The following is a 15,766-nucleotide window of genomic DNA, read 5'->3' on the forward strand; positions in this document are numbered from 1 at the left end:
TATCATATCCTCACGCCCGCGGCAACGCACGTACATGCTGTTGATGCGTAGCCCTGCATGTGAGTTGCACCATTTCTGGTGGCACTGGTAAGCCCCACAGCAATGGGCAGTGAGTGGGCAAGTGAGCACCTCGCTAATGGTAAAACTTGGGGCTGGTTGTGGCCACATTTCACTTGGTTGTGCTTTGTACCACAAACTAAATTATATTACTCCAAATTAGATCACACAGCAGCAGCAGCAGCAACATCGCCCTCTTCCACTGCGGAAAACTAAACTTTTTATTTTATTTTACCAGGTTAGGCTCACTTAACTCTGTAGCTCTTTTTCAGAAGCGACGTGGCCGAAAATGATAGCTCAACAAAGCGGCTTGTCACGTGGGAATTTATAGCAGCCAAATACTCTAAGCGCATGTTTCCAAATGTGGAGGGAAAACCCGTTGGATCCGGTGAAAAATCCACACGACCACGGGGAGAGAGACACGCAAACTCCAAATATACAGCAGGCGTCAGGGTCGGGATCGAACCCACGGCCTCCTGTATACCTGACGAGGGAGTTAACGTCTCCTAGCCACAGTGGAGCCCAAAACTTGGCAGGACCCTCTGGAAAAAGAGTCTTGAGTATCAGTGGTGAGGCTTTCCCTGTGTAAACAAGTGGAATAACAATACAACAATAACCTTTGCTTTTTTTTGCATGCGTTAATTTGGCTGTTTATTCACATTTGCATATGTTTTGGTCAGATGTAGTAGGCACGGCAGCTTCATTTGTTTGGCAGATTTAATTAAGGGGGGTTGGGGGAGGTGACATTTGTCCTGGCATTCATATGTATTTTACTGGCCAGTGGGCATTGGAAGAGCATGTTCTCATGTTCAGAGCAGGACTTTTATTCTGAAGAGTGGGCACTTCCTAGCAGGAATGTATCTCCTGCCCCCCCCCTTTTTACCAACCAGCAGCTGTATGGAAATGAGAGCCATGGAATAAAAGCGCGCTTTGGACGAGCGGCCGGGGCGTGGTTTATGGGTTTTAAAGGAAAGAAATATATATTTTTTAGTGCACATCTTGGCTTTTGGGGTTGGTTAGAGCCTTTGAGGCCAAACATATGGTTATTACTGTAGCTGACAAAAGGGGTTTGGGCGCAAATGTGGGCGTGCGCTTTTTGCACCTGCCGCGGGGAGTGAATCGTGCGCGCCAAAAATGAAATGCCTGGAAAGAGAAAGAGATGTGTCCGTGGAGCCAGACCGGTGCCTCGTTAAACACAAATTTAGTATCCCTCGTACGACCAAGGGGAGACCCCGTTGATTGTTCGTGACGAGGGGAAACTGTGGAGTTTCTCCAGCAGGCCCCGGCTGTGACTCCGACGATACGCGTGGCCTCAACGTCCGCCTCGCGTGACAACATGCGCTGGTGATTATGCCACTGCCATTGATTGGCAAATGGCAGTTGGTGTTGTGTTCGTGCACATCGGCCAGTCATCTCAGTCAGTCGACCCATGGCACTTGAGTCTGCCCCGTGACCTCTTGCCAAGCGGGCGTTCGACACTTCACGTGGCCTCAACGTGCACATGGCCTGGCACAAGCGCCGTGGTGACGTCACCGCCACTTAGTGGCGAATGGCGGTTGTTGTTGTTGTGTGTTGAACTTTCTCTCGCACCGTACGTGTGCCGACCGTGCTCGTCGGAGGTGCGATTAGCACATACGCGTGTGTACGTGTGTACGTGTGTATGCCGCACGAACCCGCCAAACCCGAACTCCGATTGCCGCTCGCGACCCGGCGCAGTGCGTCAACATCAGCAGTGGCGCTGGCCACCCAAAACTCCCCTCGTGCGCCGTGCCGACCTTCATAGGTGCTCGCTAACAGCACTTGCCCCCAACGGTCTATTGCGGGGGGACAGGAGGGGGGCGGGGGGGTGCAGGGGGCGGCGTGTGCGCACGTCCGTTGTGTGCGGCGGCGCGGTCGGGCTCGACGCCAATGCTGCAGTGGAATAAAATAAGTCGATCTAATAACCAACACGTGTAGTGCGTCCCGTGCGGGGCTCAGTTATTGCCTAATTTTGTATTTAAATGAGCGCCACTAATTAGCGAAATGCCGAGCATCTGCGCCTGCGCCGGATTTGTATGCGGTGCGAGCTCCGGGGCTGTGCACCGTGGCGATGACAAAGGTCCCCTCCTCTTTGCAAGTGAAATTGGGGATAGAGGAGGAGGTGGTGGTGGTGGGGTTTGGAGGTGGGGGGGGCGCAGGATTTGGTGCAACAATGAATAAATAAGAATATAATGAATGAGAATTGGTTAATGAATGAGCGCATTTAATTAAAATGGCACAGCAACAACCTCACGTCTTGGACACATATGTTACCGCCCACCGTTCGTTAAACACCTAGAGGGTAAAAACAAGTTCTGTTTTGCGCGTAAACCCACAGTTTACAACGAGTCTGGGCTACCATTAAAGTGGTGTTAGCCGTACGCGAGTTCTCGCTCAAACGGGCACTCACGGCATGGCTTGTCCACGCTTTACAGCCCTGAGCCAGCTGTGTCAATTCCAGCATTCGCGTGGCGGGGATGAGTTTATCCTTCCGACAGTCGCCTTAACCGCTAGACCTGAGAGGGAAAAGGGCCGAGCTTTAACACCCAACCAAGATTTGCGCTTTCGACTTCGGAGCGGCCAATGCGTTATGCGTTCCCGCAGTCGCCGTCGATGTAAGCTCGCGTTGCACGCATTCTCGTTGTCGCTCGGCCCAGCGGCCTCGCCACGAAGCCCAGGGGTTCGATTGCCAGTGCCACCGGTAGCGGCGCGTTGCTTAGCGCAGCGCTCGGCGTTGTAAATTAAACGCAACCCAGCCATCGGCACGCACGCACGCACGTGTGTACGTGGTCGGTCGTGCGTCGGTGCTATCACACGAGTCTCGTCCCTCAAACAAACTTCCACGCGGCCGCCGGCGGGCAACTCTTCCTCTACCGCCGCCGCTACTCTGTGCTCCTGGAGTTCGCTCGCGACGTGCGGGTTATTTTTTTTGGCACGAACTTTAATTTAAAAATTTTGTACCGAGAAATGTTTTCCCACATTTTTTAATGGCACGGTGCTTCCGACTGCTGTCTTCATTTATAACTCTGGAATAATAATAATAACAATGCGTACAACCTTAAGGGGGCACACAAGTGATTAAGGTATAAATGACAATGTGGTACTTGATAAAAAACATTTTTACCCTTTTATTTGGCAACAAAACTGACACAATACCTGCAGTCGGAATGCAAACAAAAAACACAACTCTGATAATGTATGCACTGTCCTTGAAGTTGATTGGTCCACACCCGAGACAGCTTTCATTAGAGCCTAGTCTCACATGGTGTTGGACCAGATGACGCCAAAAGGCGCACAACTCAACAGACAATGCACCATCAGAGTATGAGAGCTCGGGGGTAAGCATTTACACCATTGGAACCTCATTTTTACTGGCAAATGAGGTTCCAATGGTGTAAACGTGGACGGGATGAGTCTTGATTGTACTGGCAGCGGTCGCCCTTTTGCAATTTGTTCAAAAATATCCGCGTATATACTGACTGCTGTGTCTGTGCTGCGTTGGCAGTGCAGAGTGAATGGCCTGGCAGAGAATCCCAGCGAATTTACTGTGGCCAGCAGGAGCGGCCAGCACAGATTTACTGCTCGTTTGAAATGATCCACCGCGGACTTCTGTCGCTAATGGCTCTCATTAGCCAATTCGTTTTTTTGCCACTCCAGCGAGAGATGCCAGAGATGTCGGGCGCGTAGATCGGGTGGTTTGGGTGGGTGCGATGAGGAGGAAGAGGTGGAGCAGGTGCAGACAGGTAGAAGCTTTGATCACAATCTGGACAAAATGTAGAAAACTGGCAGAATGTCGTAAACATAACGCGATGTGAGCTTACACGTTCTCATTGTAAAATGTAGATATGATGAGAACAAAATGCCAGACCACACTGACTTTGACCAGGCCTGTCAAGTGCTGTTCGACAACCCGCAGTCAAGAGTTAAAATGCAAGACATTGCAGCCCATCATCCCTCCAAGGGCAATAAAATAAGCACCACTTTGTTGGAGGTGACGGTCCACTGCCATAAGAATATGGAATTTCCACCATTGGCTTCGGCCCACCGACAGAGACGAGCACTGCAGTGACACCTGGATTTGTGGACCCGCTCGGGCTCTGAAGAAATCGCCCTCATAATCGGGGGGGGGGGGGGGGCGGACCCTAGCGATGCATCGATTAACTCGCGTTTCTTAAGCTCGTCAGACCTACGTGTGGCGATCCCTACAGCGGGACGCAATCTGGATTCGTATCGCGTCTTGAGACTTTGTACAGAAAAAGTGGAGCACTCTTATTTCGCAGACGGGGAGAGGACCGTGACCCGATCCTGGAACTTGTTTTGTCTGCCCAGTTCACTTGAATGGGCCCGCGGCTTTGGTGCTCGCAAATCCGAGTCCTTCACCTGGCAGCCGCTGGAGGTCGTTAGTTACCACCGTGTTACAAACATAATCGAGTCTTGATTCGCAATAGTTCACCATAACGCCCCGGCCGCGGGGGGGGGGGGTTAGTGAGTGGTTCCGCCCGATACTCGGAACGATTGATATCGTTTGGAGGCGGCTGTGCGTTTTTTGACACCGCATTTTAAAGCGACGCGGTTATTTTTTTCGCGCTGGCAAGCGCTTGGCTCGTTAGTCCAGCCGCCACCGAACTCCGGCCGCTCCGTATTCCCCAGCGCCTCCCTCCCCCCCCCCGTGGACGATCGTATCGTGCTTACCAATCTCGCTCATTCCCATGCAGATGGCATCGGCGAGTGGATCTGTAGGCATCGGAAGCTGCACCACAGGGGGGGGGGGGAGGAGGATGATGTGGGGAATGGGGCGCAAGGTCCAGGTGTTCGGGACCCCGCTGCATCTGCTGTAGATGCGGCACAGAGGAGGAGTTTGCGAGGATATGTCTGCGAGTGTTTTCATAGCGTTTGTGTGTGTGTTTGTCGCGTGTGCGTGTGTGGGTAGCTGCTGGTCGCTAACAGCCCTTGCCCTTGCAAATTGTGGAGGCTATGCGGGGGAACTTTGTCTTTGTGTGGGTACACTGGAAATGTGGGGAGTGGTCGTGCAGCGGCTATGCTGCGAACCCGACGACCCGAGTTCGATTCCCGCTCTCGGACACCAACGCCAGCGACGATTATCTGAACCGGTCCTGGGCCTCCCCTAGGTCGACTCAGCCTCCAATGAGTACTCGGTGCGGTGTGTAAACATCGTTTTTGAGCATTTGTGTGGCGCGTGTGCGTTTGTCACGTGTGCGTTTGTCACGTGTGCGTCTTTGTCTTTGTCTTTGCGTGTGTTTCTGTTTTGTGGTTTAGCGATGCATCGCCACGCGTAATGCCAAGTCTCATGAGCCGAGTTTGTTTGTCTGTCCAGATTTCGAAATTGAAATATGATGTTATTTATTTAATATTTTGACAATGCCAGCGATAATACGCACACGCACACACACTTGCACGCGCACAACTCTCTACACGCAATCATTTGCGTGCCTCGAGATATGCATTTACAAATACAATTTACACTTGTAGTCCAACACACGCACACGGAGATCTCTGTGTATAGCAAGAGCTGTTAGGGCCGGCACGGCACCACACCACACGCCTTTGTCTCTCCAGCGGCGATGTTTACACACTGCACCAGGTACTCATTTGAGGCTGAGTCAACCTCGGAGGAGGGCCAGAACCGGTTCAGATAACCGTCACCGGTTCGACGGGTTCGTTGCAAACTACCGCTCCCCCACAGCCACGTACGCACACACACACGGACACTTTGATAAACGCGCACAGTTGCATATTGCACGTACACACGCACGCACACGCACGCTCGCAACACGAATGTGCCGTGGCCTGAAAATAACGAGCGAGCGCTGGAAATGTTTTCCCTTCGCCAAATGCTTAAAACGTGGACAAGAGCTTATGATGGAAATGTCATCGTCGCGCTCGAGATGCACGCGCTTGGCCTTCCGACGGATTTGCTCTTCCCGCGGGAAATCTCTGCAGCTGGGATTATTCTCTAGCCTGTTAACCATTTTGGGTTTTTTTTAAAGGGGAGGGGTGGGGGGGGGGTAGTGGGGGGGGGAGGTAGTGGGGGGTGGGTAGTGGGGGAATGGGGTGCAGAGGGGAGGGGCGCGAGAGTGGGTGGTCGTTTCGAGAGCGGCTCGCTACAGTTTCTGCCACAGGTTTTGTTCAAAGCCATCGTACACTTTGTACGATGCAAATAAAAAGATCCCCCTTATAGTGTAAAACAGACTGTTGGGGCAAGTGCTGTTAGCGAGCACCTGTGAAGGCCGGCAGGGCACATGAGTGGGTGGGTGGCGAACACCACGCCCGGCCGACTTTGTCTCCCCAGTGGCGACGTTTACACACCGCACCAGGTACTCATTTGAGGCCGAGTCAACGTAGGGGAGGAGGTGCAGTACCGGTTCAGATACTCGCCACTTGTGTTGGCCGTGAGCGGGAATGGAACTCGGGTCGTTGGGTTCGTCGCGCAGCACGCTAACCGCAACACCGCCGCTCCCCGCCTTTGTACGATACACACACACAGCGAGACAAAGCCAACGGACGGCCCCGCATGGGCAAGTGCCGTTAGCGAGCGCCTGTGAAGGCCGGCGCGGCACACAAGGGTGCGGTGCGTGTCAAGTGCCACACCCTGCCGCCTTTGTCTCCCCAAGTGTCAATGTTCACGCACCACACCCGGTACTTACGTGTCGGGCTGAGTGGGACTAGGGGAGGCCCAGTACCGGTTCAGACATCACGTCGCTCATGCTGGCCGTGAGCAATGCCACTCCCCGCAAGGTGCGAATGCACGCGTGTACACGCATGCACGTGCACGCGTGTACACGCGTGCACGTGCGCATATCCACGTATGCACCCAACACAAAAGCTGTAGTTATATGTTGACAAGTGTAGATGTGGCCTCAGTAAAACTTGTCAGTCTGTCAGAATGGAAGTGAAACAGAGGTGAATGTGTCGAGATCGGAGAGCACCTCAGGCCGGGTAACAAGTCTGTTACGAATCACGTGATGCTGTTGGCTGGCTCCGATTGGCCATCGTGCTTTGTGTGAATGGAGTTCCGCAAGGTGGTGACCGACCCCATACACAGCTGGGGCGCCACGGTGGCTATGAGATGTTAACTACCTCGCCTGGTGTGCAGGAGGTTGTGGGTTCGATCCCGACCCTGACGCCTGCTGTATATTTGGAGTTTGCGTGTCTCTCTCCCCCCGTGGTTGCATGGATTTTTCTCCGGGTCCTCCGGTTTTTCCCTCCACATTTAGAATCAACGTGCGTTTAGAGTATTTGGCTGCTATAAATGTCCACGTGATAAGCCACTTCGTTGAGCTATCATTTGTCATAGCCAACTCTCTTCTGAAAAATATCTATGTAGCTCAGTGAGCCTTCCCTGGTAAAATAAAAAAATAGTTTAGTTTCTAGTTTACTATTTCTTTGGCAATGGACGATACTTTCGTGGTCCCCCGAATCAACAACAAAGATTGTCTCTATGCAGGGGAAGCTTCACAAACCCCTCTTTTGAAACGGCCATTTCTCTCGCTAACCCCGGCGCCTTTGCCCTCCGGCCTTGGAACGCGAGGACACGCGCCTGCGGCCGTGAGCTCCACCAAAACGCGCACCATTCCCTTGCCGCACAGCCAAGCGAGGTGGGAAACACTCCTCCGCCGTGGTCGGGGTTTAAACGTCATCCAAGGGGCAGTTGTTTTTTTTCGGGAATGTTGGGGGGAGAGACGAGATGGGACATTTGCCTGCTGGTCTCACGCAGCCCACGTTGAGGTCCACAATCAAACGGCAGCAGGGCGCAGCCAGGGCTTACGCTCTCGGCTGCAAATGTGAGGAAGTGTGCAGCAGCAGCAGCAGCCTTGTATAACGCGTCGGTGGCTGAGGCGGGTGAATTCAATTGAAGCTTCTCTTGAATTTTTGCCAGCGAGGCGTGGAGCACGCCTGACCCCTAGTGGGCAGTCTCCATTCACAGCTCCGTCTACGACAGGGTCCCCTGCAAACTCTCCAGTCCTCGCAACCGACCACCACGCTACGTCTTTTCTACGTTTACCAATTTCTCTCCCCCCCCCCCCTCCCCCATTCAAGGAGTAACAGCTCAACCCGAGCTATCAATTGCTTTGGCGTTCGCGTCGTCTTTGCACCGTTCGCCTTTTGGCGGCCTCTGGTGTCTGTGGCACCGGTGAGACAAAGCCACAAAAGTGTCTGTCTCTGGTGTAGGCCAATTGGGTTTCAAAGTGCATAGATTGTCAAAGGAGATTTGTTTGCATTTTTAGCACAAGTGCAGTCTTGATGCCTTGTGATAGGTTCTTCTTTGGTGTTTAAACATCTTAACACCTCTGGCATTTATGCCAGACTGGATGGGTAAAGCAATGTTTTTGTTGTAACTCTATAACTTGATAGAGGAAAAAGAACGTGACAAACATTACAAATGAGGTGGTCGCAACGGGCTTGATTTAATGTCGTTGTTGAATTGAATAATTTCCACCAAATTGTGTCAAATTAAACTGCGGAGGTTTTTTTATCGGAAGTGCTCGAGACGTTATAAATACTTAGAGGTTTATTTGTTTAAACGAAATATTTTATTTTATTTGCTTAAATAACAAATGAGTGCATATTTTTACGTAAATACTGTGTCTTACTTCCATGTTGTCATATGACACCGTACTTATAAATACAAAGGTTCCTTGAGCCTTAGTGCTTTTGTTCGCGAGCACCTATACATTTGGAACTTGCTTGGTTGTTGTTACCGCGCTGACGTGGTTGGCACACGGGACTTTCAATCCAGAGGGTGCCGCTTCGACCCCATCTCCCGGCGCGACGGTTGAGACGGCGGTGGTGGCGGCGGCGAGTTTCTCAAATCCCCCCCAGGCTCTGTCCACTCCGGCCAGCAGTGTAAAATGGGTCCAGGCAGTCGATTGGCATGTCAAGTGGTGGGCTACTCGCACCGCTTCCAAGACGTCCGGCCAGCGTGGAGAAGTCGGGAAAAAATCCTCTTTAGAGGGTTTCCTGAGAGCTCCCTCTCATCTCGTGGAGGCCCAGTGGCATCAACTAGACACTGCTGCGCCAGCGTCGGTAACAGAGATGAGCGCCGCTGCCCCAACACCGCTTTGACCATGAACGCACTTAAACTTTGAGCCTTTATTAAACCATTTGCATGCGTTGCCCGTGTCCGTGCGTGTGTTGCTCCGTGCGCTTCCACGCGTCGCCAGGGCGGGCCCCTTCGGGACGACGCGGCTGAGATCCACGCGACCCTCGCGGCGCTCGCGGGCAGCATGGCCGGCCCCGCTCCTCCGGCCGGCGCCAGCAAGATCAGCCCCACGCCCGACTCCTACAGAGGTGAGCGCGGGCGCCTCGCCCCCAAAGTCTCCCCTGCGTAGCTCGCCAGCGCCGTACGTACGCCAGAGGTCGCAATCGGGTACCCGATACCCGTACCCTAACCGATACCTGGCTACCCGTACCCGGCCGGGTACGGGTACCCGTTTGCGACCCTGGTGCGGCCGGGTATGGGTACGGATAAGGAATCAAAACCCGTTTGCGACCTCTGACATACGCCCCCTCTCGCCAACCGGCCAGAGCAAGGCGTGGGGAGGCCCGGGGTGACGGGTGGTGGCGTGCGCCGGCGCGGGCCGAGCCTCCTTGGCCGTTGGCCGAACTCGGCAGGTGAACTGCAGCCGCGAGCGGAACGTCGCCAGAGCGACGAGCGAATCCCCCGTTTGTCGTTTTGTTGTTTTCCTCCGTCCCCTGCCCTCGCCTCGCTCCGCGGTGCGCCCAGTGCTGGCAGCGCCCCCCGCAGCGGGCAAGGACGACTCCCAGGGGGGTCCCCCTCCGGGGCTCGTGGCGAGCCTCAGCACCATCCTGTCCAGCGTCGTCGACGCGGAGCGGAACGAGAACGGCGGAGAGGAGGAGAGCGACCTCATGGACGACCGCGGCTCGGAGGACGACCACAAGAACGACTCGCGCAGCAGCCGGACCAGGTGGAGCTCGGGGAGAGGGGGGGGGAGGTCTCCTTGAGAGGCAACCTCGCCCACGCGCCTTTTGATTGCTCGGCGAGGTGGCCCGACGCGCGTTTCTAAAATGCGCCCACCACGATCGCGCGAACTCCAGCAGCGGGATCTTTGTTTAGACCGGAGGAATCCGATGAGCTATGAAGCTCTTTTTCACAGGTGTCCAGTAGGGATGGGTCGGCAATTTACAACAACAAACAGTACAAAGACACGATAGAAATAGAGAAATAAATATGATGCATACAAGTATAAATTGCACAAGTACATGAATTCCTGCCGATGTTTCAACACCAAATGCAGGCTGTTGGGTCTTACCTGTTAAAAGAAATAGTCTAATAGCTTTAAAAACCACGGTTTAGTTTTTATAGACTGCGTTCCTTGTCAAGCGCGTAAACGCAGCTGCCATCGCCGTACGGTCTCCGTCGCTCGCAGTCGCATGCTCACCCCGACCCTCACTTCGCCCCCCCGCGATCGCTCGCCGCTCACCTGGACCTCCGTGTCCGTACCCCCTCCTCCTCCTCCTCCTCTCGTCGCGTAGCAACCACGAGGACGACGACGAGGACCTGACGCCCGAGCAGAAGGTGGAGCGCGAGCGCGACCGGCGCATGGCGAACAACGCGCGCGAGCGTCTGCGCGTGCGCGACATCAACGAGGCCTTCAAGGAGCTGGGCCGCATGGTGCAGCTGCACCTCAACAGCGAGAAGCCGCAGACCAAGCTGCTCGTGCTGCACCAGGCGGTCGCCGTCATACTCAGCCTCGAGCAGCAAGTGCGAGGTGTGGACCACCACTACCTCCTCTACAACCTCCACGACCACCACCACCACCGCCTCTACAACCTCTACAACCACGACCACCACCACTACCTCCTCTACAACCTCCACGACCACCATCACCACCACTACCTCCTCCACAACCACCACCACCAACATATCCACCACGGCTTGGTCTTGTGTGTTGTAGTCTCCGCATTATAAAGCACGCCGGAGAGCACGACGCACCCCAAATGTGTGTCCGGTGTCAGTAAAGTTATACAAATCTGGTCACGCTCGCACACACACACGCACATACGCGTACCGTATTATGAGACGCACTGCAAACTGCTAAATACAACAGTGGGGAACGTGTGCATGTTATAGTCCGGAGAACACAAAGCGTGACTTTTTGTTGTTTGTTTTCCCCTTCCCCGCGCCGCCACTGCAGAGCGCAACCTGAACCCGAAGGCGGCCTGCCTCAAGCGGCGAGAAGAGGAGAAGGTGTCGGGGATGGGGGGGGGGCGGCGGTGGGGTCGGCGGCGATCCGACTCACCCCGGCCTCAACGACCAGAACCCCCTGGGCCAGCTCTGAAGCCGCCGCCAGGTGAGCGCGCGGTGCCGCGGGACTTCACCTCGCTTAGACCCCTTCTACCGTGTCGCCATCGTGGCCCCCCGAGGGGGGGGGGGGGGTCCATGCCTGTGGGGGGCGCTGCTGTAGAGCCCTGTCTGTCCCCGCGATTGAACCGCGTTCTCGGGCGCGGCGAGTTGGCGGTTCCCGCGGTCCCGGTCACCAACAACCGCGCGAGGAATCGGCGCGCAGAAATGTGGCTTTTATTCCACCTCGTGAGAGGGTGCAATGCCGCAAATTCTGATCTTTGCTTCGGTGCAGTTAACATCTTAGGCCATTTTCTTCGACCGTCGGGCAAATCTTTGCAACGCATTTATGTCTTTACGTTTAGTTTCGTGCGCGCATATTTTGCTTATATTAGCGTCCTTGCACTCTAAAAAAAGCATAGGGCAGTGTTCACCTCAATTTTGCGCAGTGATGAGTCAGTAATGGGAATGACTTGTTCCCATGGCAGGAGCCCATGTTGAATTCCTCACACAAAAGTGGTGGTCATTTTATTGACCCTGCAGGGCAGACTGTGCTGATGGGCCAAGTTGATCCTGGCTGGGCTTAAACCCCGGGGGTCTCGTTACTAGGGGGCCCTGCTACCAGATGCGCAATAATCTGCTACCAACAACAAAGACAACAACAACAACAAAGACACGCACGCACACACACTGTCTCTGTTTTTAAATGTATCTCTGTTCCGCCTATGCAAAGCGGATGCCCCACACTGACATTCGTTTAAATTCATTTTAATAAAAATGTTATAAATGGCCCACTTGGGTTTTTAGAGAAAAAAAAAAGATTTTTTTCGACGGTTCATAATTTTAATATAAGCGTATTTTACATTTTTAAATGTAATCGTACTTTTAGGTGTGAGCCCCCCTCACGCCCTCCTTATTGCACGAATTTCTGGAGGGTTTTTTTCTGGCCGTGAATCTCCCTCGTATTTAATCGTGACAAAATTGTTGACTTACGTTTTTTACATTTTCTGTTTTTCGAGACGTGTGGAAGTAACTGTGGCCATGTTTGCGTTTTGTTTTTCCCTTTTCAGATGGCACTGCCAACCAGTTCTAACCGATGCCACTCTGAAAGTTTGCCAAACTTCACAAATGGATGTCTTTAGTGTGCAAAACGCCACTGACCTATTTCCGTATTAATATAATAACATGTTTTTTAACGTAAGCAAAAGGGAAAAAGGGGGTGAGTGGCGTGCGGGTGGGTGGGTGGGAGAAACAAATGGGAGAAATTTTAAAACAAATGATTTACAAAAGTTAAAAGTGGGACAAAAGTATCCAGCAAAAACTTTCAACAACATATCAAGAGCCTACGGCAGGGGGGGATACCAGATCTGGCAAGGATGTCGACGGTCGGCGGAAAGGGGAATGGCATTGCGACTTAAACCAATAACAATAGACCCACCAACCACCACGATGACGACGACCACGACCACGACGACAAAGGGATAAAACACAAAAGCAACAGCATCCGCACTCTTTAGTGTGGACAATTTCATCGTGCCTAAACCATGTTTGCTAATTAACGTTTAAAAAAGAAAGAAAAAGTCGACAAGATATATTTATTTATTACAACTCAAAATGAAAAAAAGACTAAAAAAAATTTACAAGTAGCAAAACCGTTTTTTAAAACTATTTTGGATAATGTTGTTGTTGTTGTTGTGCAGACTACAAACGTATTTTATCCAAGCATTCCTTGGGTATCGGACGTTGTCTTAAGGTTTAACAGACACAGTGCTTGTTTCGGGTGGTAGCCGATGGTTTTGATAATGATGGTGGTGGCTGTGCGTGTGTGTGCGCGAGTGTGTGAGTGAGTGCGTGAGTGTGTGCGTGAGTGCGTGCGTGTGTGCGTGCCCGAGTACTCGTGTGCGTGCGTGCGTTCCTGCGAGCGCTCGCCTCGTACCACGTGTTTGGTTTCGGAACCACTCGAGAGCCCCGCCGCCCGGTGGGCTGACTTGGTTAAAAACGCCACTCTGGGGAGGAATTCGAACGAAACCTCCCCCCCACGGTTCACGCTGTCACCATCCACGCGTCCCGAGCGCCGTTTTCTTCATTCTGCTGAACTACGTTACGCGTGTGCTCCCTTTTGTTTGTTCTTCTTTATTCTCTCTGCGGTTGAGGCGGTCGCTGGAACCGAACGTCGTCTCTCTTGCAAAAAGCCCGATGCCCCCCCCCCTGAGTTTGGACGCAACCGCGAGAGAACGACGCACCCCGCGAAAGCGACGGACGCTAAACTGATGGGCGCGAGGGAATTGGCGGCGTGGATTAAAGGGCGGCGCAGGCCAGCGTGTGCGCAGAGCTTGTGCCGGAGACGACCCTGCCCCCGGCGTTGGGCGGCACGGCAAGAATCTGGCAAACCGGCCGACTGAGATTTTGTTTGCTGTCTTTCAACGAAGCCGTGAGTCTCGCCGGTGGTTTTCGTAGTTTGGGATTAATTTTTTTACAACCGTTTTGTTTTTTTGGCAGTTAATTCTTAACATTTGGAATTGGACTGTTGACACCAGCATGCAAAGAAATGTCACAGGGTGCTCTCTGATAGGTTCCTGCAAGGAACTAAAGGGGTGGCTCAAGTGGGAAGTAATGAAACCCCAGCGGTGAGCGGTGCTGTAGCCGCCTTACAGGATTTAAGGCCTACCGCGCGATTCGACGTGTTTGCTTCGTGCCTAGCCGGACGTAGTGCGCAAGAAAAACAAACAAAAAACATCGAAGCGGCGAATCTTTTCTTTTCCGTTTCTGTACGCATGCGCGTGCGTAAAGTGTACCTTTTACACGGTAACTGGGCTTGTTCTGCGGAGGTGAATGAGGGCAACGCTTATCCCCCCCGGCCACTCGGCACGGCTCGCTGAGTAGTGCTCGGCACCGGCTCGAGCCGTCTCCCTGCTTTCAGATGTCGACGCTGAAATACCGCAGAGTCGATGAAAAAGCCTTTCCGTCATTCGTTGACTCGCTACTTTTACAAACGGTTACTTTTAAACCTTTTAAAGTTTTTTTTATATCACTGTTGTCTTGATTTCAAACCTTAGGCCATGACTCCCTTGTCTTCTTCCTGTATTTTACGTTTTCTTGATCTACAATTTAAAGTGGCTATGGAGTGGACATGACCCATGGTCTCGTTGTCTGGGAAGGCCTTTTTAGTTTCTGGCCATTTGTTATTTTATTTGTAATCATGAATGCAACGTCTCGTGTTTGAGTTGGGGCTTCCACCTCTAAAAAAAATAGTGATAGGCCGCAAACTTCGGGAATCGTTAATTTTAAAATTAGTTTGTATTTAAAACATTTTCTCGGCTGCGTTGCTGATGTCAAGAATCGAATGAAGAATGTTCGTTTGGTTGAACTTGGCGATAGAGAAGCACAGGCCTGCAACATGCTGGGACAATAACGCAGTGAGGTGTAGCCGAGCATCTTCTACCGTATCTTGCACGGTAAACCTGGTGCAAATGAGGCGCAAATAATCAACAGCGTAATGATTATCATAATAGTTGATAGTATAATCACAATCTTCATCATTGCCAAAATTAGAAGTCATCCTCGGCATTTGCTCAGTTATCATCCTTGCCGTTGTGGTTGTGTCCACCGTAGTTCGGCAGACCTTGGTTCAATTGACGGATTGTTTGGCTTTTACAGTTGTTTGATAAAATCAAACGCAAAACTAGGTTCATCTGTCTTTTGAGCAAGTCGCAAGATGCAAAACCACTGTGCCCGGTACCCGCTCGTGATTCCCAGGGGGTCTCACCAGTGCCGGCTCGTGCGAAAGCCAGGAAGCAATCCCAGGACCTTTCCCACCGTTGAAGACATTTTGGGGTTTGCAACGTTTCCACCTTGGAGTGTCAAAGCGATGGAGACCCAGGGGTCATCCACCGGTCAAAGCAGTCGATTGAGCACTGGAGACGTTTGAAAAGACGCAAACGGGAGAAACGTAGTTTGTCGGCACGCATCCCTTTGTCACGGCCACCAGGGAGCGAGGCTTTAGTTGTGGCCTTGTGCTGTCCCCTAAAGCCTCGCGACGCGCCGTGTCAAGCCGGCCGTCTGACGAGGGGTGCTGACCTTTTGGGGGCTCCTGTGGAAATGGCGCCGCCCGCCGCTGGAGGTCGTCGCGTGGCCGATATTCCCGCTTCTTCCTGAATTTGCGGCTAATCACTTTTTTTCTTCGCACCGCTGTTCTGTCCAGTTCCAGCGCCTTACGTCATCCATTAACCTCCGAGCAACGGTCAAGGCAATGGGATCGAAAAAGGGATAGCCAAAATATGATGAATAGGGTACATTTTATAGGATGCTACGGTGTTTTTTTCTTTTGACGTAAAATGCCAGTGCTCCAGTCGATGTTTTCAATTAAGG

At 52.6% G+C, this 15,766-nt stretch overlaps 1 protein-coding gene across 5 annotated transcripts in view; it reads left to right on the forward strand.

Moving 5' to 3' along the window:
• Positions 1-12,630, forward strand: part of LOC144734793 (transcription factor 12-like) — a 245,601-nt gene extending 232,971 nt beyond the window's left edge. For all 5 annotated transcript variants that reach the window (XM_078617175.1, XM_078617171.1, XM_078617174.1 and 2 more), the window contains exons 16-20: positions 9,258-9,384; positions 9,821-10,022; positions 10,591-10,826; positions 11,253-11,408; positions 12,469-12,630. In XM_078617175.1, the coding sequence (XP_078473301.1) occupies positions 9,258-9,384; positions 9,821-10,022; positions 10,591-10,826; positions 11,253-11,408; positions 12,469-12,491 (744 nt within the window). In that variant the 3' untranslated portion in view covers positions 12,492-12,630. The remainder of the gene's footprint in view (positions 1-9,257; positions 9,385-9,820; positions 10,023-10,590; positions 10,827-11,252; positions 11,409-12,468) is intronic.
• The last annotated feature ends 3,136 nt before the right edge of the window (positions 12,631-15,766 follow it).

Source organism: Lampetra planeri, chromosome 53 (assembly GCF_965212315.1).
Source record: "Lampetra planeri chromosome 53, kcLamPlan1.2.h2, whole genome shotgun sequence".
Classification (NCBI taxonomy): Eukaryota; Metazoa; Chordata; class Hyperoartia; order Petromyzontiformes; family Petromyzontidae; genus Lampetra; species Lampetra planeri.